At 42.5% G+C, this 24,437-nt stretch overlaps 1 protein-coding gene across 1 annotated transcript in view; it reads right to left on the bottom strand.

The window, feature by feature from the left end:
• Positions 1–24,437, bottom strand: part of atrnl1a (attractin-like 1a) — a 270,092-nt gene that overhangs the window by 204,712 nt on the left and 40,943 nt on the right. The window contains exons 6-10 of the mRNA XM_084562309.1: positions 23,614–23,788; positions 23,438–23,525; positions 19,788–20,034; positions 14,700–14,883; positions 9,113–9,267 (exon numbers count right to left, since the gene is read on the bottom strand). Of these exons, the coding sequence (XP_084418435.1) occupies positions 9,113–9,267; positions 14,700–14,883; positions 19,788–20,034; positions 23,438–23,525; positions 23,614–23,788 (849 nt within the window). The remainder of the gene's footprint in view (positions 1–9,112; positions 9,268–14,699; positions 14,884–19,787; positions 20,035–23,437; positions 23,526–23,613; positions 23,789–24,437) is intronic.

Below are 24,437 nucleotides of genomic sequence, written 5' to 3'. Positions count from 1 at the left end.
GTAACTCATTTTAAAGGTAGTTCATTAAACTATAGTCAATTTAAAATAAAAATATATATATTTAATTATATATTATATAAATTATATAAGAATGCTGAAAAGTAAAACACATTATTCCTCAATGAGACCACTTTACACAAGACGTGTGCAGTGTAGTATTTATGAGACACCTGAAATAGTTGACGATCTCACAGGCTAAAGCAGAGTGCAATGGCATTGTCATAATCCGGTAGTCAGCATCTCAAAGTGCTCCTATTCAGTCTATAAAAATGAGTGGAAAATTGTCACATGTAGCTTTGAAAGGTGAGAACGCCACGTATTTATCTTAAATTAAGAGAGGACGAGGGAATGGCTTGGAAAACAACGGACGATAGAGAGAAAAAGGCAAAATGGAAAGGAGAGCTGGAAGACATTTCTTGGTTTGGCTCAGGTTTAAATTCATTTTTAAGCTCATCACAACCCTCTGTGTTAAACAGTCACTACTCTGGCCCAGCAGAGAACTTTAATTCCACGTAATCCCTCTGCGGGTTAAAGGAGGCTGCTGCACCACAGTAAGAGACGAAATGAGTCAGGTCTGAGCCGAACCACTGACACGCTATACTGGTCTGTGTTTAAAGACAAACTGCAACGTTTATTCAAGTGATCGATTAGTAGAACAACTGAAAAAATGAATGGTTTAATGGTTCACGGAAATCTGATGATTTCATATGACACTATATGGCACTTCATTGAATACAAGCAGTGGCATCCATGGCAGGAAAATGAAGCCAACGTTAAAGTGACAAAAACTGCAGTTCCACTAATGACCACTTGAGGCTGACTCCAAAAGTAAGTCAATCCCACAGACGTCCTTGTAAAAATGCCCAACTTTACGGTAAAAATACTATGAAACCTGTTTACAGCATGGGATAAAAAATTGCCTCAGATCTTAATAGCTTTCGATATAACTTGTTTAATTATGCATAATTCTGGACGTGGCTTCTTTGACAGGTGAGCGTCCTCACAGGTTGCTAACTGTCAGTCTAGACATCACCTGTCGCCCAGTCTTGATTCACTTCTTTGCCTATTTTTGAATTAGTCTGGAGTTAGTAGGAGTCAGGCACTGCTCAGATGTCAACAGCCGGAGACACCGCATTGCACTTCAAAACACTGAGAGGAGGGTACAGTCAATGACCGAATGTCTTCATGTCTGCTGCTCTGCGGAGATGTGATCACATCATATCATACATAGGGACAATTCAATTAATCGATTATTTGACCTGCCAGAATATTTGACAATGCACTAAATCCAACTAGCATGCTGTTAATGTCAGGGGAAGCTGAAGGAAAATAAATTCAAAAAAGAAATAGAACACTCAATATATTAAGAGTTAATAGCTTTATATGCACATAGTTTAACTCAAGTGGCACAGTCACTATGTTCCTTAAACAACAGCATGATTAAAAACATGTCTATTTTCAGAGGCACTTGATTCATTTCAGGGGGTTATGATTGTTAGACTTAAAGTCTTGAAAAATAATAACTAGACGTCCATAAAACTTCAAAGGGAGACCACTTCACTAGCACGAAAACCCAGACAGAAAAATACCCTTCAGCTTCCTCTGACTATCGTGGCCCCCAAGTTGTGCATTTCTCTAACACAGAGAGCCCTTCAGACTGCCCTTCCAAGAAAACATCAGCGCCGGTTGCTTAAGCAAATCCCAAAACAAAATATGTTTCTGTTCAAGAGCAGACCCTCAGACTGTCATGTGAATAAAGGCTATTGTCACAGACAAAAGGGGGGGAAGAGTGGGACTTTGTTATGTATACAAAAAGTAATAAAGGAGGATGGGCTGCCACATTGCTGGATGTTGTCACAATGGACTGGATTTGGATTTTGAGTAGTCTGTGCCTTGAGTAAAGCAAGTCCCGTCCACGTATAAAGCGATTTGCAAGTCGTCCATCACTTCGCAGATGACAGCTGAATCACTGGAGGAGATTTCACAGTTTGGAACCTCTTGGTTATTAAATGTTTCAGAAGGAAACAAACAGAACATAGAAATATTTCTAGTGAGGTGTAGACATTTCTGGCTCTGCACCAGACTCTGCAAGCTCTGCTACTCAGGTGTTTATGGACATGGCCTCTCTCTAAATCAAGAAATTCTATTTTCTAAATTCCAAAATTCTAACAGCTAGAAACTCGTTGTAAAACTATGTCGATCCAGTGTGGAATGGTCATTGCAAAGAAAACTATTCTTAAGGTTTGGAATAAAGAGACACCCCCCTGCTTTGAATCTTGGCTCACAGAGTTCTCAAACACTTTATATATGGAGATAATTCAATTTGAAATGACAGGGAAAGCAAACTGGTTTAAGCAGATCTGGCAATCCTTCCTAGATTACGTCACAGTACGGAGAGTTTAGTTAAGTAATTTTTACAACATAAAATAAGTGCATAGTGCATGTGAGTGTGAATGGTTGTCTGTCTCTCTGTGTTGGCCCCGCCATAGACATAGGGTACACCCTGGACAGGTCTCCAGTCTATCGCAGGGCTAACACAGAGAGACAGACAACCATTCACACTCAGATGTACACCCACGGCCAATTTAGAATCACCCAGAGAGAACCCACAAAAGTGACGGACACACACGGACACAAGCAACCCAGACTAAATCCAAATGTGGTCAGAGATCGGATCTCTTAAATGCGATCTCAATGCATCCTGGGGGTGTTCACACCTGTCTTTTACACTGGCCACTTGCGATTGGATAATCCAGATTATAATGCACGGTCTGAACAGGCCCACAGTCACCAGCAATATACGCTAACCAAGAGAAAATTTAATTCATTCATTTGTTTGTTTTTAGATATATGAATCCTACAATATCAAATATAATAATATTCCCAAGTAATAAGCAGGAGTACTGTACACTGCCTCATACCATCTTTCCTTTCTCCAGCTCAGGATCCTTCATCTCATCTACATTCTCTTTGTTTACTCTCTCTCAGCCATCACAATAACCCTCCCTCTCTCCGTCTCAGCGGTGAGCGAGACCTGCCTAGTGGACAATAAAGTTTGGACAGATACGAGCTGTAATGAATAAATTATGACATTTCTAAAGACAGGGGTGTGTTTGTACAGAGTTGAGGGACATGTAAATGCGCACATTTATAGCGAGCGTTGGAGTGAAAAGACAGGGGGGGGGGAGAAAAAAAAAGGCACTGCATCCAAAACCATTTTCAACTTCATTAAAGACCAGGACGCTCTGTGAACAAATGCTTTATTGTTTATTACCTTTGATTCTGCCTTTCATTCACACGCTTATTATCTGCTTCATCCTGGCACACCTTTATTGTCTTTAGGTAATTCCCTTTCACAGTCCACAGTGCTTCCTTTCTCTCCCTAAATCCCTCCTTCATTTACACTTTATTTCTCCGCCGCTCTGTGTATATCCCCCTCTCCTCCCCCCCCCCCCCCCCCCGCTTTATTTCTTCAGCCTCCTCACCTTCACCGCTTTATCTCAACAATATCCTCCTGGTATTTTACTATCATAATGTAAAATACAGCTGAGTGACAAAGAAGATGAAAGAACGACTGGAAGTGTAGACTCTAAGCTGACAATGCAAGGAATACAGATTCTTGCTTCTCAACTTTTTACCACATCTAAAGTGCCTCTTAAAAGTTTTTGTGCCCTTCAGACTTTTTGTGCACGTCTGTATGAATATGACTCGAAACATCAGTGGATTTTCACACAAGTCCTGAAAGTAGAGAGAGAGAACTTAATCAAACCAAATGAAACTGAAATATTATACCCCAAGTCGTACCAGACGAAGGTTAAAGAAAACCAAGTCTGCCAAGTCAAAGTGCTGACGTCAGTGCAAACAGAAATACTGTAGAAGGACCTGAACGATACGATACACGATACAACTTTATTTGTCAGTTTGTGCTGAAATTCTTTTTGCATCCCTGGGCAGCTCATTTAAGGATAATAAACAATACATACATGTAAGACATATAGTTTCACTAGACCGACACGTGGACATACATGTAGGACATAAAGCATCAGCGGACAAAACATGAGACTTAGCCACACATGACAGTATCAGCAGACAAACATGAGACATAGCCCCAAATGACAATAACAAGCATTCCATTTCAACACTTGAAGGCATTACATCCATGGATAGGTATTGCACTAGGTCTTAATGTTGCTGGTTTAACAAAAGGATTGATTGATGTATGAAGGAGTATCTAAGTCTGTTGCGGTTGAAAGAGGGAACTCTAAAGCGCCTGTTTGAGGGCAGTAGCTGATATTCTCTGTGTAGAACATGTGAGATGTCAGTGGAAATATATCTGTCCAGCCTGAGCATGTTCTTGTTGTGGGCTTCCTGGAAGAGGTGTGCTACAGGTAGCCCAATGATCTTTGAGCAAATTTTAATATGACGGTATAGTTTTGCCTTATCTTTGACTAAAAGGTTACTCAGCCAAACTGTGCTACAATAAAGCATTACACTCTGGATCACTGATGTGAAGAACAGAGAGATTATTTGGGTGCTAGATCCAAAGGATCTTAATCTCCTTAGGAAATAGATACGCTGTTGTAACTTTTTGCAAGTGAATTCTATGTGCGAAGTCCATGAGAGGTTATTGTCTATCATAACACCCAAGTACTTGTAGGTTGGGACGTGATTGATTTCTGAATTGTGAATCTTCACTGGAAGCAGTTGAAGATTTAGTGGTTTTCCAAAGATGATTTCTTCAGTCTTCATCGTATTAATGATGAGTGAGTTTTTATCACACCATTCGACTAGCCAATCAACCTTGCCCTGGTACAGTGTATGGTCCTCGGATTGAGTGAAAAGGGTCACTAGGGTGGAGTCATCAGAGTATTTTAAAAGGTATTGATTTGGCACATTGGTAGTGCAGTCTGAAGTATACAAGGTAAACAGCACAGGGGAGCTTATACAGCCCTGGGGGACTCCAACATTGGTGGTATTAGGGGAGGAGAGTGTGTCATTTACTTTGACTAACTGGATCCTGTTTGTAAGAAAAGAAAAATACCAGTGAATAAGGTATGGGTTAATCTGAAACTTAATCATTTTAGATAAAAGTATATCTGGCTGGATGGTGTTAAACGCGGATGAGAAATCAAGAAAAAGAGCCCTAGCATAGGTTTTTGGTTTATCAAGATGTTTAGATAAGATGTGAACCAGTGTAATTACTGCATCCTCTGTGCTACGGCCTTCTTTATATGCAAACTGGTATGGGTCCTGATACCTCCCCAGCTGTCTATTTAGATGTTGAACTATGATCCTTTCTAGTGACTTCATAATTACCGATGTGAGGGCTATTGGCCGATAATCATTGTATTCCTTGGGGCAATGTTTTTTGGGGATTGGCCTGATGTGAGATGTTTTCCATGCCAGTGGTATGGAGTGTGTGTCGACCGATACCTGAAAAATTGGTTGCCACACAGGGGCTAATTCCCTGGCAAAGGATTTTAAAATGAGTGCACTGCTGTGGTCAGGCCCTAATGCTTTCCTTGGGTTGTTGCGCTGGAAAGTACCCCTGACCTCCTCCACAGTTATGTAAATTCTGTCAATGTCAGAAGGTTTAATGGTCTTAACTATGTTTACACATTCCTTGAGGTGGGCAGAAGAATCGAAACGACAGAAGAAATCATTTAGCTCATTTGCGAACATATATTCATTACCACTCACAAAGGTTTTATTTGAGGAGGACATCCCAGTCATTTGTTTCATATTGTCCCAGAGTCTTTTGGGGTTTCTTTCTTTGAATGTCTTCTCCAGCTGATTTCTATGTATCCGTTTAGCTTCCCTTAGTTTTTTTTTTTTAAATCCCTCTCCAATTGTTTACATTTGATGGTATCCTTGTTTTTAAAGGCCAACTTCCTTGAGTTTATTATGTCCTTAATGTCCTTAGACACAAACCTTTTATTGTTGGGATAGATTTTTATTCGTTTAGTGGGAATAATTAATTGTACACAGAAATTAATGTAGTCAGTGGTGACTGTAGTGGTTTCATCCAGGGAATTCTGATTATGAAATAATTCCCAGTCAGTCAGTTCAAAACATGCTTTCAGCGTCTCACATGCTTCAGGAGACCAGCATCTGAGTTCATGTAAGGAAGCCCACCAACATCTCAGAACTGAGGTGGTTCTGTACTCAGAAATGGGTTAAAGTCCTCTAAGCTGCTGTAGACGACGGATCAGCACCTACCAGAAACTTTTAGTTGTTGTTATTGCTGCACAAGGAAACAAGGATTCACATACTTTTGCAACTCACAGACATGTACGAGTTATACATTTTCTTGAATAAATAAACGCACAAATACCATATTTTGTTTCATTTGTTTGATGAGCTGGCAGCTCTGCACCTCTCGTCATCCAGGTGTCTAAGAAATATGGCCACAGATCTGATGATACGACCCCAAAGTCAATCTTCAGTCAAATCATTTTCATGCAGAAATGTGGGAAATCCTACATTTATTTCCACAAAATTAATTAAATTGTGAGTGAATTGTGATGGAAAATCCAACTGAGTGGCTGAGAAAAGAGTAATTGAACCTCATAAAATATGTTCTGCCTGCTATCAGCCTGCATTCTGTTGTCTTAATATGTTATTTCATGCCTTGTAAGAATGAATGAATACATAATACTACCTAAGGCAGTGGTTCCCACAGTTTTTCTGCAAGGCCCACCTTTTGTAGATAAGAATATTTCTGCCACCCCCAGATCGACACGGATATTCGTATCAGCCGTACATTATCTGTAAACAGTCCTTGTTGCTGTCAGTCGCTTCATCCATCTGCAGAGAAAAGCGGCGGCATTCCCGTACCTTGTCATTAAGCCTCTCCTTTCTGTCCTTTGACAGATCATAGATTCGCCTGTGCGATCAACATTATTAATTCCACTGCTATAGCGTGCGTTTTTTTTACACTAAGAAACTACTCTATAGGCAACTTTATATGAGACGAGTTGAGCTTTTGAAGACGCAGATGCAGCTTTTATAAAGCGATTCTGTTGTGCGCGACAGTTTATACGTTTTTATCTGAAGAAATCTACTGGCCCGTCCTTACTCTCTGGATATGCTGTCTCCAAGTGGCGTCTTAACTTATTTGTTAACATTTCAAACTGTCAGAAGCCAGTATTTTTAGACACACTGTGGTCTCGGCTCGTTATCCACCGTTGTGCTGGTGAAACCGAGGGCAATGCGTGCCTCGTCATATTTTCTTTTATTTGGAGGTTGTGTTTTGAGTTGATGGAGACTCATTCTCTGCTGTCATTAAGCAAGAAACCCTCTCACAAACCCCTCCACTCCATGACTCCATCACTTAGGGATTGTTGTTGAAATGGACAAACTGGAAATGGTGTGACAGATAGCATTCAAACCAGTCTAATGCAGTGTCTTAACCATAACCTTAAACAAATGCTTAAAATACTTACATATGGTACATGAAATGAGCCTGAAATGATGTGCAACTTAAAATGTTTTTCATAATATCACATTGTCTTTGTAAGTAAGCATTTTTGACCTAAATCTCCTGTAAAACTGGACCTAATCTGGACATTGCTTTAACTCACAGATAAAATAATCCTAAGGAATATCTATTAAACTGAGAGAAGCAATTACTTCCATGTTCCAGCACTAAATTACTGTGCCTCTTTCCTTTCAGTATGCTGTTACGGAACACAATTAAATGTGCTGCTTCATACAGCACTGTAATGAAACAGTTGCAGCTTCAACAACATGCTTCTGCTTCCTCTCTGTGTGTTTTCCTTTGAGTCAGACAGCCTATCTCTGTGAATGGACATCCATCTTCCTTTTTTTTCCCCCCCTCCTTCTGTCTGTAAATCTCTCTGCTACCTATTGTTTCCCTCCTGTGAAGAGTTGGTGCAATCTCTCGTTTTTCCTCTCCCAAAGCTTCCTCCTCCTATTTTCCTGTCCCTGTCGAGGGGTGGAAACATCCTCATGCCATCTGGTTTATGCAGCGACTGGGTAGCCTGTAATGGGATCCTTAATCATCCGCACTCTCCACCTACACTGCGGGATCTGTATTCCAGCACACTCCTGCTTCCTCTCTTCGGTCTGAAAGAATATTTAGCTGTTTTGGCTTAATTAGAGCTCGTTTGGCTTCTTCAAATCACATATTTGATTGATTAAAAATGCAGAGGCTTTTGGGCAGGATCTCACCTGGAAGGATTGATTCAATCGCATTAAACAAGGACTGCTCTGTTAGTGTGGTTTATTTGAACTGGCGTGAACGCTGCCAAACAAACCTCAGTGTACACAAAACAATTAAACTGAGACCCACCTGTTCAAGGGGCAATGGTCTATAAAAGCAGCACAGGCCAAGGATGAAACTACTGGTTGTATGACTCAAAGAACCTGGTTCTTCTCACTATACGAGCTACATTCTGTCGTACACTTTGGTACAGGCATCAGAAGAGCAGCTTCCTCTCGGCCTTTTTTGCTAGTGCGTGCAAATTCATGGCACTTTTTTGGCATCTTTATATATTTTGTGATAAAATACCAACTCAGGGTTGTTTTTAAAACATTCTGTTGCAAGACATTGACCAAAAAAGCTGTACAATGAGGTTGTGACCTTATCTAAAGGCTTACTGTTTCATACCCTCTTGTTGTATGTTATGAATGTGAATGTGAGAAGAAGTTTTCCTTTTTTTTTGTCCAGCCGAAGCGAACCACAAGCAAATGTGAAACTGGCCCTTAAGGAGACTTGAAAAAAGCAACTGAGTGGAAGCACTGTCATGATTTTTTATCCCTATCCTAATACCATCAGGCAGTTATCTGATTTCAAACTCATTATAGAACAGGACAGTGGTCTCAGACATACAAGTCCTGCAACAAACAGCCTGAATCCTGATCTCGATATCATGGAGTCAGTATAGATTACAAGAAGAGACAGACTGAATCAACAGAGGAACATTTGGAGCAACCTCACAGCCGAGTAGCATATAAAACTGTGCGGCAGTTTTGAAGGTAAAGGGCTTTCACACCGAACGCCGTCATCTGCTTCACACTCTCACAGTAGCCTCAGGGTGTGTGTGTGTGTGTGTGTGTGTGTGTGTGTTTATGTAACACTTGTTCTTACCGATATCATACGCCAGAAAGTCTGCAGAAAAACACTTGGCTCCGTTGCTGAGAGACGTGTCATTGTGAGTGTTTCCCCCAAAAACCAGCACTGTGCCACTCAACAGCGCCGCAGAGTGGAGGTACCGCGCCAGACCGCTCTCCCTGAGGATCAGCCTGGACACACACACACACACACACGCAGGAGAGAGGAGTGCAAGTCAGCAGAGTAAAATATGAGGACGGTGTTTATTCGTCAATTACGTGTGAGTCTGCGTGTGTCCGTGATGGCATGCGATTGATGGCGTCTGTCTGGGTGTGTAACCTGGCCTGTGGTGACTGCCCTTCGTACCAACTGTTCTTTATTGGAGCAGCACACACACATGCAAAAACACAGGCGTTGAAGAAGGTCCCAGTCAGCTGTGTGTCCTCAGTGAGGTCAAAGGTCACATAGTGAGACCAACTGTGGCTTCTTCATTTACTGCAGCCACCCTGACTTTTCACCATCTCACAGTTCTTAAAGTAACACACTACTACTATTGCTTCACTACCTCAAGCAAGTCTCATGGTGCTTACACTACGAGCGCCAGTGAACCAGTGAAATCCAGCTCGACTTTGATTTGCAGCGTGTCATGTGTCTGCCACATAGCAAAAAGTCCCTGACGGTTTCATATTGCTGGCTTCCATAGAAAATGAAAGACAAAAGCCTGTTGCCTTTTAGCCCGTAGAGTGAACACAGCAATGGGATGCCCATGAGCAGTGTAGTTAGCTTTATTATGAAAATGCACGAGTGTTTGGAGGCATACAGTACAGTTTAGGGGCGCTTTCAGGAAGTCACTTGCAGGAATGTGACAGAGAGGCCATGTGATGAGAGTTGTAACGACGACTGGGAAATAAACCTTTAGCAACGCAATGTGGGTGGGTTAAACTAATCTCAACTTTGACAGTCACAAAACAGTTGACAGTTGATCACTGAGTTCTTAAAATGATTACCATTATTATTATTATTATTATTATTCATAATTCATTCTTCCTGCATATTGGTTCATGCCACCAGCGGTTTTATAGCTTCATGTGATCCCAGTTGTCGTTGACACTATTTTCTTTTTGAATAGAGAGAAGCAAGCACAAGCTAGTTCTTGGTAGATCCATTAAGTAGTTTCTCTCTGTGAACTAAATCAAAAGTGGGTAAATATTCACTGTTGACACGTATATTCATTATTAATGGTATATTCTTTTCAAAATGACTTTAAGGCACTTCAGGAGTTTGACTAGCTGATTTGTTTCATCTGGCTGCATGGGTACATACTGCTCATCTGCATAGCTATTTATACAGAGTTGCCTAATAAGCATGTGTAATGTGAAAAGTATTGGTCCTAGCACAAAACCCTGTGGAACTCCATTACTTACTGTTGTATATGGGGAAAAATGATTGTTGACATGGACAACCTAGAATCTGTCTGACAAAGAAGATTCAAACCAATTTAAGGCAGTTGCTTTAATCTCGTCTTGTGTAGTAAAATATGATCAATAGTGTCAAATCCAGCACTGAGACATAAACAGGACGAAAAGAGAGACAGGTCCATTGTCTGATCCAGTGAGATTGTTAATAACTTTAACAAGTGCTATTTCTGTACTATGATGAACTCCAAAATCTGACTGAAACTAAACCACTCCTGTTTAAACGGTCTCATAACGGATTAGCCACAGTTATTAGGGACGGATGAGGAGAGAATCACATCATATGCGGACTGGACTTTACTTGTTCATTAAGACGCATATCACTTGAATACATTGCAAGTTCTACAAAGTCTGCAGACACTCATTTAGAGTACCTAAAACTCCCAACTTCAGAACGTTGGTCACTGGCTGAGAAGATTTCAGGACAAATGAGGTTTTCTCCTTCCAAACCTTTGCTGGTTAAAGTGCCAAAAGTTATTTTTTAATTTTAATAGGATGATGAGTGTTAAGAGATAACTGATTGTGCAGATGGCCCAGCTGGAAAGCACTAACATATAGACATCACTATGCTCTGAATGGTGTCAGGAACTTTCTGCTGACAGAGGACACATGATCTCGGTGCTGGTAGGAAGCTGTAAAGAGCAACTGGAAAACACAGAAACGTTTCGGTCTGTGGATTTCTAAAAGTCCGAGAGCTCAAGTGACACCTGACTGCGACGACACATTCCAGCTGGAAAGTGAGAGCCACAGAGAGGCAGCAGCTTGAGTGTGCATGTGAGCATTTGTTAGAGCATGCATTCTGGTGAGTGGACACGTGAGAGTAAAGGGAACAGACCGATAGGGCCGAGCATCTACTTTCATCTATCCATCTGTCTGAGATGACCTGAGGTCAAACTTCCCGTCAGATCCTTCCATTCCCACCCTCCTCTCCTCTTTCTCCTCTTTCTGACAGCCTGAGACAGGCCTGAGACAGGCTGAATTTCCACCCCCCACAAAGAGTTCAAATGATACCCGTTAATATTCAAAGCATTTTCAGATTGAGGTGGATTTGAATTTGGCTTTGCATCAGTCTTCACAGATATACTTCAAGACACTTCCAGATAAAAGTGAAATGATTTTGGCTTCAACATGTACTCAGGACAAACGTGAATATATCAAGTCACTCACTGTGAAGAATGGCTCCTTTAATGATGTTATTACTGATGCATTAGGATGTGGCAGATGCTAATGTGACAAAAATCTGTTGTGTATTTGTCAAAATAACACAAAACGCTGCCAGATCAGTCCTCTGAAGGCTGAAGGAAAAATCATTCCTAAAGACCAGCAGGGTGGGGGAAATGTTTAAATGGAGAGTGGAATGAAGAGTGACTAAAACTTCAGCTGTAAGACAAAAGAAAGTATCCTGTATATAAACTCAAAATATAAAGAAGTGATCAACAGTTACTTTGAGTAAATCTGTCATCAAACTAAATGATTTGACCCACTTTTACTAGATTTAGTTTACATTTTCTTTGAATGTGTGCAACTATATGAGCAACGCCTGTAAACTTTCCACTAAAGATCCTGATCATGAACTAGTGCATGATGGGAATGACTCCATCTGGATGTTCCAACTGAACCGTTTACGTGAATACTAAATAAAATTTTCTGACCAGATATATGTGCTTACATGACCCAAAACTGGTTCTGCTGCTATGGGGACAAGTGTGCAGGAAATATAAGAGGAGAAGAAGAAGAAGAAGAAGAAGAAAATTCCTCTCCAAATGTATTGACACACAGAAGATGACCAAGATGTCTCCTCATCTCCGAGTCGCTGTCCACATTGATTCCTGCTTCATTCATCTTTTCAAACACTTGTTTGAACAACTGTTTTTTTTTCTACCTCCATGATTCTGTCCCTCCTGGAAACTCGTCACCTGATGTTGAGATTACGAGTTTATCCAAGAATGAATTTATTCCAGCCAGAGAGAAACCATCAGATCAAGTGTTCCCGTGGTTATTAGGATTTCCCTAATGAATGTATTATCAGAGGTTTAAACCACCCCTCTCAGTTCTGATTGAAAACTCCTTCTGATCAGGCCAGTCTGTCCTGACGGAGGTGATTACATGAGGTGGTTTTATTCAGATTAGAGCCCGGCCGATATTATCGGCCGATATTAGGCATTTTCAAAACTATCGGTATCGGCATTTATAATGGCCGATAATTGAATATTTCAAAAATAAAATAAAAACGAAACACCCTTCAACCATGTCATGAGTGTTGGCGTTGTATAGTTTAGTTTGTCCACCAGAGGGCACTCTACACCTTCCCTGTTGGCAACACTCGTGTATAACTCGTGCTGATCCAGCCAGAGTCGGCAGAGAGAACCAGTTATCCGCGAGTAAGATCATCGGTGAAGTGTGTTCATGGTGAGTTGATCACGAGACATACATTGCTTGAATAACAATTAAAAGAACATCCCCATCAGTTCTCTTAACTCAAATAAGCATGACAAAATTCGTGACTATCATGTCCAGTTTTGCTGCTGTTAAATAAGCCGAGAGTGAAGCGTAATTAGCTAATTACGTTACGTTGTTACAGTGTAGTTGACTGACTGTCCTTTTAACTTTTGAGAATGTGACTGAAGTATTTCTTTAATAGCGTGACAGTTATAGCAATGAGACGTATCATCTCTCCTTGGCCTGTTATATTGAAAATGTATGTTTTACAATTTGCAGTATGACATTATCCATTGCTAAATTATGGCTCATCATAGACTAGCTAACCACAAAGCTAGCTAATGCCACTATCAGTGGAAGACCGCTAACGTCAACATTAATGAGCTTGGAAACCACAACGAACTTATTCTGCCTAAATAAAGTACTGTAAAGATTACTGTATTTATAACTAGCATATCTCTAATTACAGTCCTTGCATTGTAAAATGTAAGTTAGACTTGCGAGGAGTGAACATTTAGACATAGAGAAAAAGTATCAAACGTAGCTTGTGCATAAAAGTTAGCTTTTCTTTTACACCTGTGTGAAATCCAATGACGCCAAGTGTGCGTTGCAGACTGTCGTTCAGCCGCAGCATTAACGAGTCACATAATGGATTTAGATCGCTAAATAGTAGGTTTTAGAAGGCAGGCAACAACTGATGATTGAAAATGGTTTGATGTAGCTTGATGGAAAGAATTTAAAAAGTGCAGGTAAAGGGATGCATTATCATATTATTTTAGTTAAAACTCATAAATAACTACAAATAACTAATGTTAGGGAAATCAGTTAATGTTTTGTTGCGCGTTTCTGAAAAAAGAAAAATATCGGCCGATATATCGGAATATCGTTTTTTAAAACCAACAAATATTTGTATCGGTATCGGCCTTCAAAATCCTTTATCGGTCGGGCTCTAATTCAGATTATGACAAACATAGCCACTGACAGAGTACTGTTCAATATACATTGATTTGCAATCAGAACATATACATATATATATATATATATTTATTTTTTTTTACACCTGACTAGAAACTGGTCTGGTCTGCAATTTATTTTCTTCTCTGCCACTGGAGAAGGACATGTCTCAACTTTTTCACCAGAATCTGGTAGCACTTTGAGCCACCAGTAGTGACAGCAGTCTAATTTTTTGTTGAACCAATAGAATCTGTAAAATAAATCTGTTCAGGACTCACTAACCTTTTTTTTTCCCTTTTGGATTCATACCTTGTTTCTATCTGCTCTTTAAATTTCATCAACTTCACCAACTATGCAACATGAGCTGGACAAATTATTTGTTGCAAGTGAAAGCTATCTCAGTTAATATTCAGAAAATGAATTATTTTGTAGTTTCACACAAGCATCTTATTTAAAAAAGTCATTTACAAGGTTCAAGAGTTCCAAGAGTCAATCAGTGAGCTTCTGGCTCTGCGAAACAATTTCTTTGCTCTCATCTGGCTTTCATCTGATAGAGACAGTCAAATGAGGCGTTTGTATTCTGATTAATAGTGGAATACTAGTGTCCAAGCAAACGCAGCAGTAACACAGTTACAGTCACCATGTTAGGGCAATTTCCTTTTTGGCATCTTTCAGAGCTCCTGCTGGACATCAGTGTCTGTTTAGCATCAAAATATTTGTTGAGAAGGTAAGGTACTGTTAATCTGAGCTCTCACCAGGTTCTCGTGTGGACGTGGTAGCGGTACATGTGGTCCACCAGGCCGAATTTGTTGTTGCTGAGCGGCTTGTACCCTCCGTGCACGAAGACGCAGCCGCTGGCTTCGTCGTACACGCTGCTGTGGCCGTAACCCCCCTGGACGACGGCACCTCCAGCGGCGACAACCTGCCATGAGTTAGACCCTGAAACACAGAGAGACAAGAGGACACAACGCTCTGATGAATGGAGGACCTCCTGCAGACTGATCAAAGCTGATCACTTGAAACGTTTTTGATGCTTTGGCAAGTTTGAATTTCGCTTTCGCGGCCAAAAAGCGAAGCACTTTTAATTCTGCAGGTGTGAGGGGGCGAGGGAATTGAAAGGAACTGTGGCAGAAAGAGAGAGACCCGAACCGTAAGAGGCACCAAAGAAAATGAGTTTATTGAATTCAAAAGTGCCCCTTTATTAGACCCGCGTGACGCATACAGATTAGCTCAGGTGCACAGAAAATGGCATTAAAAACAGGCGGGGGTTACATCATCGCAGAAAGCCCGGTAAACAGAAGACACAGAGAAACAAATATCCTCTCATCTGGAACCAGTAAACCACAGAGACCCTACGCTGAGAGGCACAAATGCGTTCTCCCTCTTTATCTGCATCACATAATCTGTGTCTGCATACGCCCACTGCCTGAAGATGTCTGTAATTTCACCTGTAAGAATACTTCAGAATCATAACACTCAAAGCCCTTTGTAGAAAGCTGAATTGGGAAAATTTTCAAATAATGCAGACTAATGATCGCCGCACTCCAGAGATTTGAAGAATGAAAGAATTCCATAATGACCATGTTATTCAAGAAGAAAAAACAAAAGGTTAAAGAAGTTTGTCACATTCAAAAAAAACAAGGTTATCTTGAATTCGGCAAATTGAAAATACTGTTAGAAATGGTCAACTTTTTATCTACACGTACATCGACTAAAAAAAAAATTGTCTATCTATTCAGATTGAATGGGTGAAGGCTACAGTGTAAGAGCGCTATAAAAAACTCCATAGCTCTTGGTCCTGTGACTGATCTTTCCACCAAAACGAAGCTTGGCCAGCAATTCAATAAGGACGATGGCTTCTCTCGTGATCTGTCTTTATTCCTGCTTTCCCATACGCTTTCTCAATTTCCAGTGATTTGTTTGCCCACGTTCTCACAGCCAAGGCTGAACAAAGGTAGGACCAAAATGCAAGAAACGAAGTCAGGAGAGGCGGGATGAATAGCTCTACGTCATGTCTACGTCATGATGGCTTTCAAAAATAAAGAACTGCAGAGATGAGTAGGGTTAGTCCAAAACTCAAATCCAAGAAAAGGGGTCATCTAGGAAAAAGACAAACAGAGATGCAGGAACCATGGTACAACTGGAGTACAAGCAGACGACTTGACATGGGACGAGGGGACAGACAGAGCTGATGGGCTGACAGGACACGGGTGAAACCAGGGCAGCGCAAACAATCATAGTTGGGAAAACACAAAGCACGTAAAACGGAAAGACAAAGGGACGAGGACCTTTTCAAAGTCAGACAGGAAGAACATCCACGAAAATAAAAGTGAAACTCTCATAGTTCCTGTTGTTTAAAATTCCATGCAATTCTGTCAGCCCTTTAGACCAGGGGTGGCAAACATACGGCCCGCGGGCCAAGAGAGGCCCGCCAGAGGGTCTCATCTGGCTGAATTTTTGTAAAATGCAAAAATAACATAGAAGACATTAACTGCAATATTTCAATAAAAGTAACTGCAATTCCTAATGTGTCCATGTTTTAAGAACACAACACCCCGAACTAAACAGCAGATAGCAATGTGCCGGAATTGCAGTTATTTTTATTAAGAAATTTTAGATTGTACATTAAAAAAAAATTATTTATTTAATGTAAATATTTCATAATGTATTTGTACTTCTTTGTACTAAAACAAAAGGGAAACATTTGGAGTTGTCGTTATAGGTTATTATGCTCTTACTCTTACTTACTGGTCTGGCCCCCTTGACACCAAATTGGGTTGTATGTGGCCCCTGAGCTAAAAGGAGCCTGACACCACCGCTGCTGTAGACCATCTCCCCTCAGCTCTCCTCCTCCCTTATCTCCACCTCATCAACTGCATTCTTCGACACCAAAAACCTCTAGACTCCAGGCCGCCCCATCTCCGTCTACCTGGATCTTCTCAATAGAGCTGAACTGCTAAAACGTGAAAATGAACTACAGAGAAAAAACACATGCGACTGGTTGACGCTTCAACGCATCGCAAGGAGAGCCGAACAAGTTGAAGCTGGCTCAGGACAGCAGAGAGAGCTCTGATTAGGCTGATCAAAGGTGATCACTTGAAACGATTCTGATGCTTCGGCGAGTTGGCTTTCAACTTTCACGCCAAAAAATTAACTAATTTAATTCTGCAGGTGAGGAATTAAAAGGAGAAATAAAGAAAGCTTAACTGCACAAACACCTAGTATAAACTAATCTCAGATATCAACATCAGCCTCATAATGGTCTGGCTCTGATGCTTTTTGATAAGAGCACTGTGCCAATAAAGTTCCATTCAACTGCTTTCAGCTGAGAAAGGAAGCGAGAAAGAAGAAAATCATGAAGAGACAGGAAGAAAAAAGCAATAAGGTACAAGAGAAACAGTGATGAAAAGACAGGCAGCTGTGAAGGAACGACAAGAAAGTAGAAGGTCATCTCTGATTTCATCTCTGGCGGCTAATTGCTGGGAACCTTCCCTTTCCGAGTGGCCATTAAATCCCTTTACCTCTCATTTTACACTTCCTTTTACTCTCCCTCATCTTCTCCCTCCGTTCGTTTCCAGCTCGCACTGACTCCTAGTTGCTCCCTCTGAAGCCTAATGATGTTCAGTGCAGACGCAGCCGTGACATTGTCGGAGGGGGGGAAAAAAAGGGAGAGAATGAAACGGCGGAGGTGTGTGAAAAAAACAGACGGATGACGGGAGAGAGGGAAGGAAGAGGTGAGGGAGAAGAGCGAGGGATGGCGGCGGCCGAGGACGAGCGATGACAGAGGGGGTCAAAAACTGAGGCCAGCGGATGAAAGGAATGAGACGGAGGGAGAGAGGGATGTGTAGAGGGAGGAAAAGAACACAACAGGATGACAGGGAGTCAGGAGAGTGAGGGGATGCAGCGGATTCATTAATCATTGTCTTCTCCCAGACGTTTCGGCCTGGGTGCCACCTCTTCTTAATGACCACTCTGGGTAGGTGTGTGTGTGTAGTTTGTGTAGCTTCACACACGTTTGTCTTCCAGTCTCGGTTGTGCGTCTAAAGGTGAGGACGCGTGTGTTTTGAGTCAAACATCCACTTCTAATTTCAGCTTCTGATTTATAACGCTGCAACACCGCCATCTAGTGGTGCGATGCGGCTCTGCAGCACTGCTCCCGCACTGCAAACAGAGGGGCGCTCGGCTGATGGATGATTCCAGCGCGTGTCTTTATGCTTTGATACGCCGTCAGGAACAAATACTAGGAACCCCACGAAAACAGATGGACGCAATATGCTCACTGTTCAATAAAGCAATGCTTTACAGCCTTTTTTAACGTGTACTCCTAGGTGCTAGCTGACCAGAGAAGACCAATTGAGAGGGGAGAGGGTGCAGTAAGAACTGAAATGAGACTTTTTAAAATATTTTGTCTGGGATAATCAACTCCAGTGAGTGTGAATGGTTGTCTGTCTCTCTGTGTTAGCCCTGCGATAGACTGGAGACCTGCCCAGGGTATACCCCGCCTTTTGCCCAACAACAGCTGGGATAGGGATGTATTGCATGTTGTAGCGTTAAGATTCCTTTCACTTGAAATAAGAGGTCTAATTAGCCTGCCGTAGCCGGACTCAATTCTTATCAGAATCTCAATCCGGCAACACGCCATTTGGATTCATTATGAGGCGTGTTCCAACCGACACACAGCATAAAGTACCTCTGCACACAACTGGAAAGTCTTCCAACCAGTTCAGTTTTATTTATATAGCGTCAATAACAAGACGAATTGTCTCAAGATGCTTTACAAAACCCAGCCTCACACCGGGCCTGAAACCCCCGGGGGCAAAGCGCTCCACGGTGCTCAGATGACGCGTACGGCTACGTCACTGCAACTCTTCTTTCATCACCACATTAAGGCCACCCAGCAGATTTGATTGTCCCAGTAAATATTTGCTGTAGCGGCAACAGAGAGATTCCAGGCCAACTTCATCACGCAAAGATTTTGTGGGAAGGGGAAGTTTGGGCTGGCTTCCAAGCCAGTGCCTAACCTAAACCACAGAAAGCAAAGCACAGGGAGCAGGGTCCCCATGTAAGCAGTGAAATATTAAAGTCTGAATTACAAGAAAATAAAGATTAATCTCAGGATAACTGACACGCATTCACCTAGAAGTTAACAGTGCACATTCTTCTCAGGGTCCAGGAGCAGAGGGTCCAGTGAGACGACACCTGAGACACTTGGACGAGATTTGACACCAGCCCGATGAACAGCTGCAGAATAAGGCGATATTTTGCAGGATTGTGTTTAACAGCCGCTAACATAATAAAACAGAGAAAAGCTGCAGGTGGTGTCTTGCAGAAATTCTTGATAATGAGATGATCCACAGACAAAAGCACGCGCACCACGCGCCGATGAGCCTCGCTTCACAGCACGAGACTTTCTGCCAGAAAACTGACGACGCTTCTCAGAAAGTCCACCTCATCTGTCTTTTTAAGTGCAAGGAAACCACAGAAAGCACGTTTTGCAGACAAGACGACAATATGTTCTCAGAAGGAAATGTTAGAGATGTAGATCTGAGATCCACCTGTCTGTTATCTCTTGTTGCTCTGAGTCTTGAACCGTGTGTTTGTTCAACAAATTGAGAATGATTAAGGATGAAATTCCTCATCAAAAATAAAACAGCTTGGGCCTATAATGTCAGACAACTTAAACCAATGAGCAGACAAGCCTGTGTGAAGTTTGAACATGGCCTCTGGAAAATGTCAACAGCTTAAAGAGCCTCTGTGTTTGTCTCCTGTCAATAAAAAGCAATTAAAAATGAACCAAAGGACAAGACAAATCAATGGCAGCAGAGTCAGCAGGTTGCACTCACTGATGTTGTACTCCTGGACTTTGTTGATGTAGCTGTAAACCGGAGAGTAGCCGAAGAAGACCAGCATGGCCGGCTCGCCGTCGGCCAGCTCCACCGCGTGAGCCGTGTGGCCCTCCAGGGCGTGGGGAGGCGGCGGGGCCGGTCTCCGCGGCGACCAGGCGCGCGTGGGGATGTTGAACACCCACATCTCGTCGGTCACGTTGGCGGAGCCTGCCTCCAGCTTCCCACCGAACATGTAGATGTCGTCCTGCAGATGGGGAAAGGCGACAGGGGTGAGTGTGTGCAAGAAGAAAACGGGAGTGTTGGGGTTTCACCTAAATAAGAAACCGGTCTGGGCAGACCAGACTGATGCGCTTCATAAGAAAGGTCAGAGCAGACTGGGCAGCAGTGGTAGTGTCTGAGGTGGTCCTGTTGGGCTGGTAGGCATGCTGCAGGGGGGCCAGAGGTGTCCGGTATGCTGCTCTGAATGTGGGCCGGCACCACCCTCTCAAAAAGGGGTTGTGGTAGTGGAAACTCTCTGGTAGCATGCAGGTTAACCGTCGGAGCAGACAGCAAAAGAGGCAGAACACATTTTGCCCTGTCAGTAAGCAAGCTAACACAGGAAATCTGGGCCTGGACACGTTATCTGTCCAGAAGCAAACACTGGCTAAATCAATAGCATATTGGCTTAGACTGGCGTAAACACAGAGACTGGAAACACATGAGGCAAGCCAGCTGTCACATGACATTCACTCGTTAGTTGTAATAGAAATAAAATGATTACAGCAGGTTTAAATCTCTAACTACACACCAACATTGCTCCCTGATTTTGCAGCTCTGCGGCTCATCGTGCAACAGTCAAGTTAGCAAGACTCTGGGCGCAAAAGAACACCCACAGGTCTGATCTGTGACCACATTTGGAGTTGGTCTGGGTCCGCATGTGTCCTTATGTGTGAACGCAATGGGTCCCGAGTCACATTACTGACCGCCGTCAGCTTAATAACGTGTGTTCCGAAGTCGCACACACATAAAACAGCGCTGTTCCCGGTTCTGGAGCTTCGTTAGAGATCCATTAGAGACATCAGCTGCTGAAATATTCTACTGGGCCTCAGGTGATGTAAGCGTTTATGTACATACAGAGCGTGAAACTGAGATCAGATCTGGAGACGCATGTGGAGACGCATGTTAAAGCCAGCTCTGAACACACGTACCTAAAGCTGGCCACTTGCAATCGCGTAGTTCTGATCAGATCTTAATGCCAGGTCTTAACAGGCCCTCTTATCTGCCCTGCAGCTTCTACAACGACTGAGATTCACCCCAAATATGAACCTGAAAGGTGAGAGGGGAAGAGTCGGCCTATGCCTGGCTGCACGTCCCTGTGTCTGTGTTTCCATTACAAACTCTGATGTTGAAGCAAACCATTTCCAAATTAAAGCTGTCTGCCCAGTAAACAAGAGGAGAGTTACCGCTGGCTACAAATCCCCTCCAGGGCTCCGGTCAGACGCTCTGACCTCCTCTGAATCAAATCTCACTTCCGCCAGAGCCGAACAGAGACATTAGTCTTCATCTCCCCCCGCCCCGTGCTTCACTATTAAACCCCTCCTTCCACACATAATACCAACGTGTCCCAGTATTTGGACAGTGACGCATCATTCAACGCTCCCAAGTGTAAAGTGATCGATCTGTAGGGGACGCATGGACGATTCTGATATTCTCAACTCTTAATAGCTAAGCTGAGTAATGGGCCGGTCTCTCAGAGAACGTCTACCGGAATGACCTCCTATCACAGCAGCTGTTTCTAGACGAGAGCTGCAAAACACCTGTCCTTTCATAATCAGTTTATTGGTGGGGTATGTTAGCAGTAACATTTCAATAACTGTGCGACATCAAAAACAACTCTAAAACACTTAGTTGCAAAGCAGGCAAAGGAGTCATGTGTAGAAGCAGAGCTAGAGACGCAACCAATGAAAAGCAGACAACAAATGAACTTGAGAAGCTGCAAAATCTTTAAATCTCTTATCTTAATCAATATTAACCAACGTGCTAATGTAAAATACGGAAAGACGACATATTGAAGCTAGTGTTTAGTCCCAAATATAGAAATTAAAATTACTTTAAATTTAAGGTCCTAAACTGGGTGTGAGAAAATATACACAAAGCTCTGCACATCATCCGGGGAACACATAATATTTTAAACATCTACTGTCTCTAATGAATCGCTGCTGCTGGATCAGAACCACGAACAGCTGTTTGCTGTGTGTCCGCCATGACTTGGGGTGACGATAGTTATTTTGGAACAAGCTGTGTCTCTCACTCTCTCACCGAAAGAACACATGCTAAGTTATTATTTATGTACTGATCTCTGCCCTCGAGTGAGTTGTTTTAGGCGCAAATAGGATTAGGATTGGAAATGAACCCTAAAAAAACACATGCACCTTAATGCACAGTAAACGCTGTTTGAGGAAAGATGTAACTTAACTACACACGTCTCATTATTCATCAACATGATCACATCAATCATTTTCTAAATGCCCTGTTGCGTGGGCAGTGTTTAATATGACCCAGGACTCATTGTGCGTTCACACTACCAAAGGACTGAGGTCACCTCTAAATGCGGTCTGGGATCTCTTAAATCTCTTAAATGCATCCTGAATTAGTTCAGCTTTGTCTTCAGTTATATCCTCAGTGCTGTAACAATGAGGAATTTGTCAACATGTGTGTACCGTAAATGATCTAGCATTTATACAGTGATTTTTTTTACCGACTGGTACTCAAAGCGCCCTACAGTCTCAGTGACACATCAACCCATTCGTTCACACAAGCGCACACACATCCACACACCTCACGCCAGCAACATGGGGTCCAGCCCTGCTCGAGAATACTACAGCGTGTACCGGGGATCAAACCGCTAACCGTCTGGTGCGTGGACAGCTCTATTTACTGAGCCAGGGAAACCTGCTCACTTGGCAACAACAAGCTAGAGTCTGCCAGGTAATGTCTGTGAGATGTAGAGTGTGGACATCATACGCAGATTATTTGTTGCTAACATGTAGCAATCATTATCTGATCACTCACAACTCCATTTAAAAAAAACATGATTAAATACGTATAATAAGTAGAGAATAAAAGAAGAGGATGGGGTGAATCTCTATACACTGATCAGGCATAACATTATGACCACTGACAGGAGAAGTAAATAACATTGACCATCTTGTCACAACTCAATGTTCTGCTGGGAAACTTTTGGACCTGGCCTTCATGTGGATGTTACTTAGACATGTAGCACCCACCTAGACCAGACCAGACACCCCCACCCCATAGCAATGACACTCCTTGATGGCAGCAGCCATCCCCAGCAGGATGCAGCCTGACACAGACACACACACAAAAACATGAAGAACAACACAAGGTGACAGATGGCCCATGTCCATTCTCTAATGAGTCACGACTGTTTTGGAGGGACAAGGGAGACCTACACAATATTAGGAAGGTGGTCATAATATTATGCCTGGTCGATGTATTTTAACTGTGGCTTAAAATTATGTCTAAATGAATCTTAAAATATGCACACAATTAAAACGCAAACTACAAACTTGACTGACGCCTGATCCTCACGCATAGACAGTATTGTACTGTGGGGTCAGAGGAATAAAAAGCTACACCTGCATTACCTGGTAGAGAGCCAGCGAGTGTCCGTATCTGTAGAGAGGGCCGCTGCTGACCGGCACAACATCCCACGCACTGGTCTCCAGGTTGTAGCTGCAGAGAGAAACAAACAAGGCTCACAGTAACCAAAAGCTACAACACGAGCGCAGTCCACTCGAGGCGTCGGATGGATGCTGCTTACTTGAGGACCATGTGGTAGCTGGAGTAGTTAAAGGAGTAGCCTCCCACTACCCACATCAACCCTGAATGCACCAGGGCCTGATGGGACGCCCGGCCCAGAGACTGAGCTGATGGTTTGATGCTGGGCAGGATCCAGAAGGCCTCGGTGGAGGGAAGGGACAGGGAGCAGTCTGGACCTGAGGCACAGAGAGGAGCAGGTGCTATTTACAATAAACAGAGTGCACAGCATTACCAGTTTGATCAGCAACACTTAACTGTCTTAGTTGTGTGCATAAGCATTTCCTGATCCCAAAACTAACAAGCAGAAAAACATGAGAAACAGCACGACACCACACAGCAGTTACAGAAAATCCAAACAGGGGTTAGCATAGAATCAAACCGCCATGATCAGTGGATCACCCCATTGAGGGCTAATATGGCAGCATGTTCCAGGCTTTTGCTCTGCTGCTCCTCAGGGTCCTGTACCTGGACCCTGAGGTCGGTACAGTTATTAAGTGTAACGTCTTGTGCTCTTGCGATCCATGTCATGGCCTTAGAATTCATCTGTGGTCAGTTGGATGTGAAGAGACCTATAAATGTGGCAGCCTTCTTGGTTATACAGATGATTTTGTTTCATTAAAAAGTAAAGGACTAACGTTTTCTTATGGCAACTTTGACCTTCTGTAATATTTTGGAACTTTGGCGCCCCCGTCTGGTAGTATCCAACAATGCACCTTTTTGAAACAATAATCAATCAATTTTTACTTAAAATCACACAAATTGTTTGTTTCAAATGACAAAAATAAAAACACACATGAAACATCTATTTTATATATTTGTTATGGT

The sequence above is a fragment of the Chelon labrosus genome, assembly GCF_963514085.1.
Source record: "Chelon labrosus genome assembly, chromosome: 15".
NCBI lineage: Eukaryota > Metazoa > Chordata > Actinopteri > Mugiliformes > Mugilidae > Chelon > Chelon labrosus.
The sequence above is the reverse complement of the archived record's forward strand: the minus strand, read 5'-3'. Positions and strand labels throughout refer to the sequence as shown.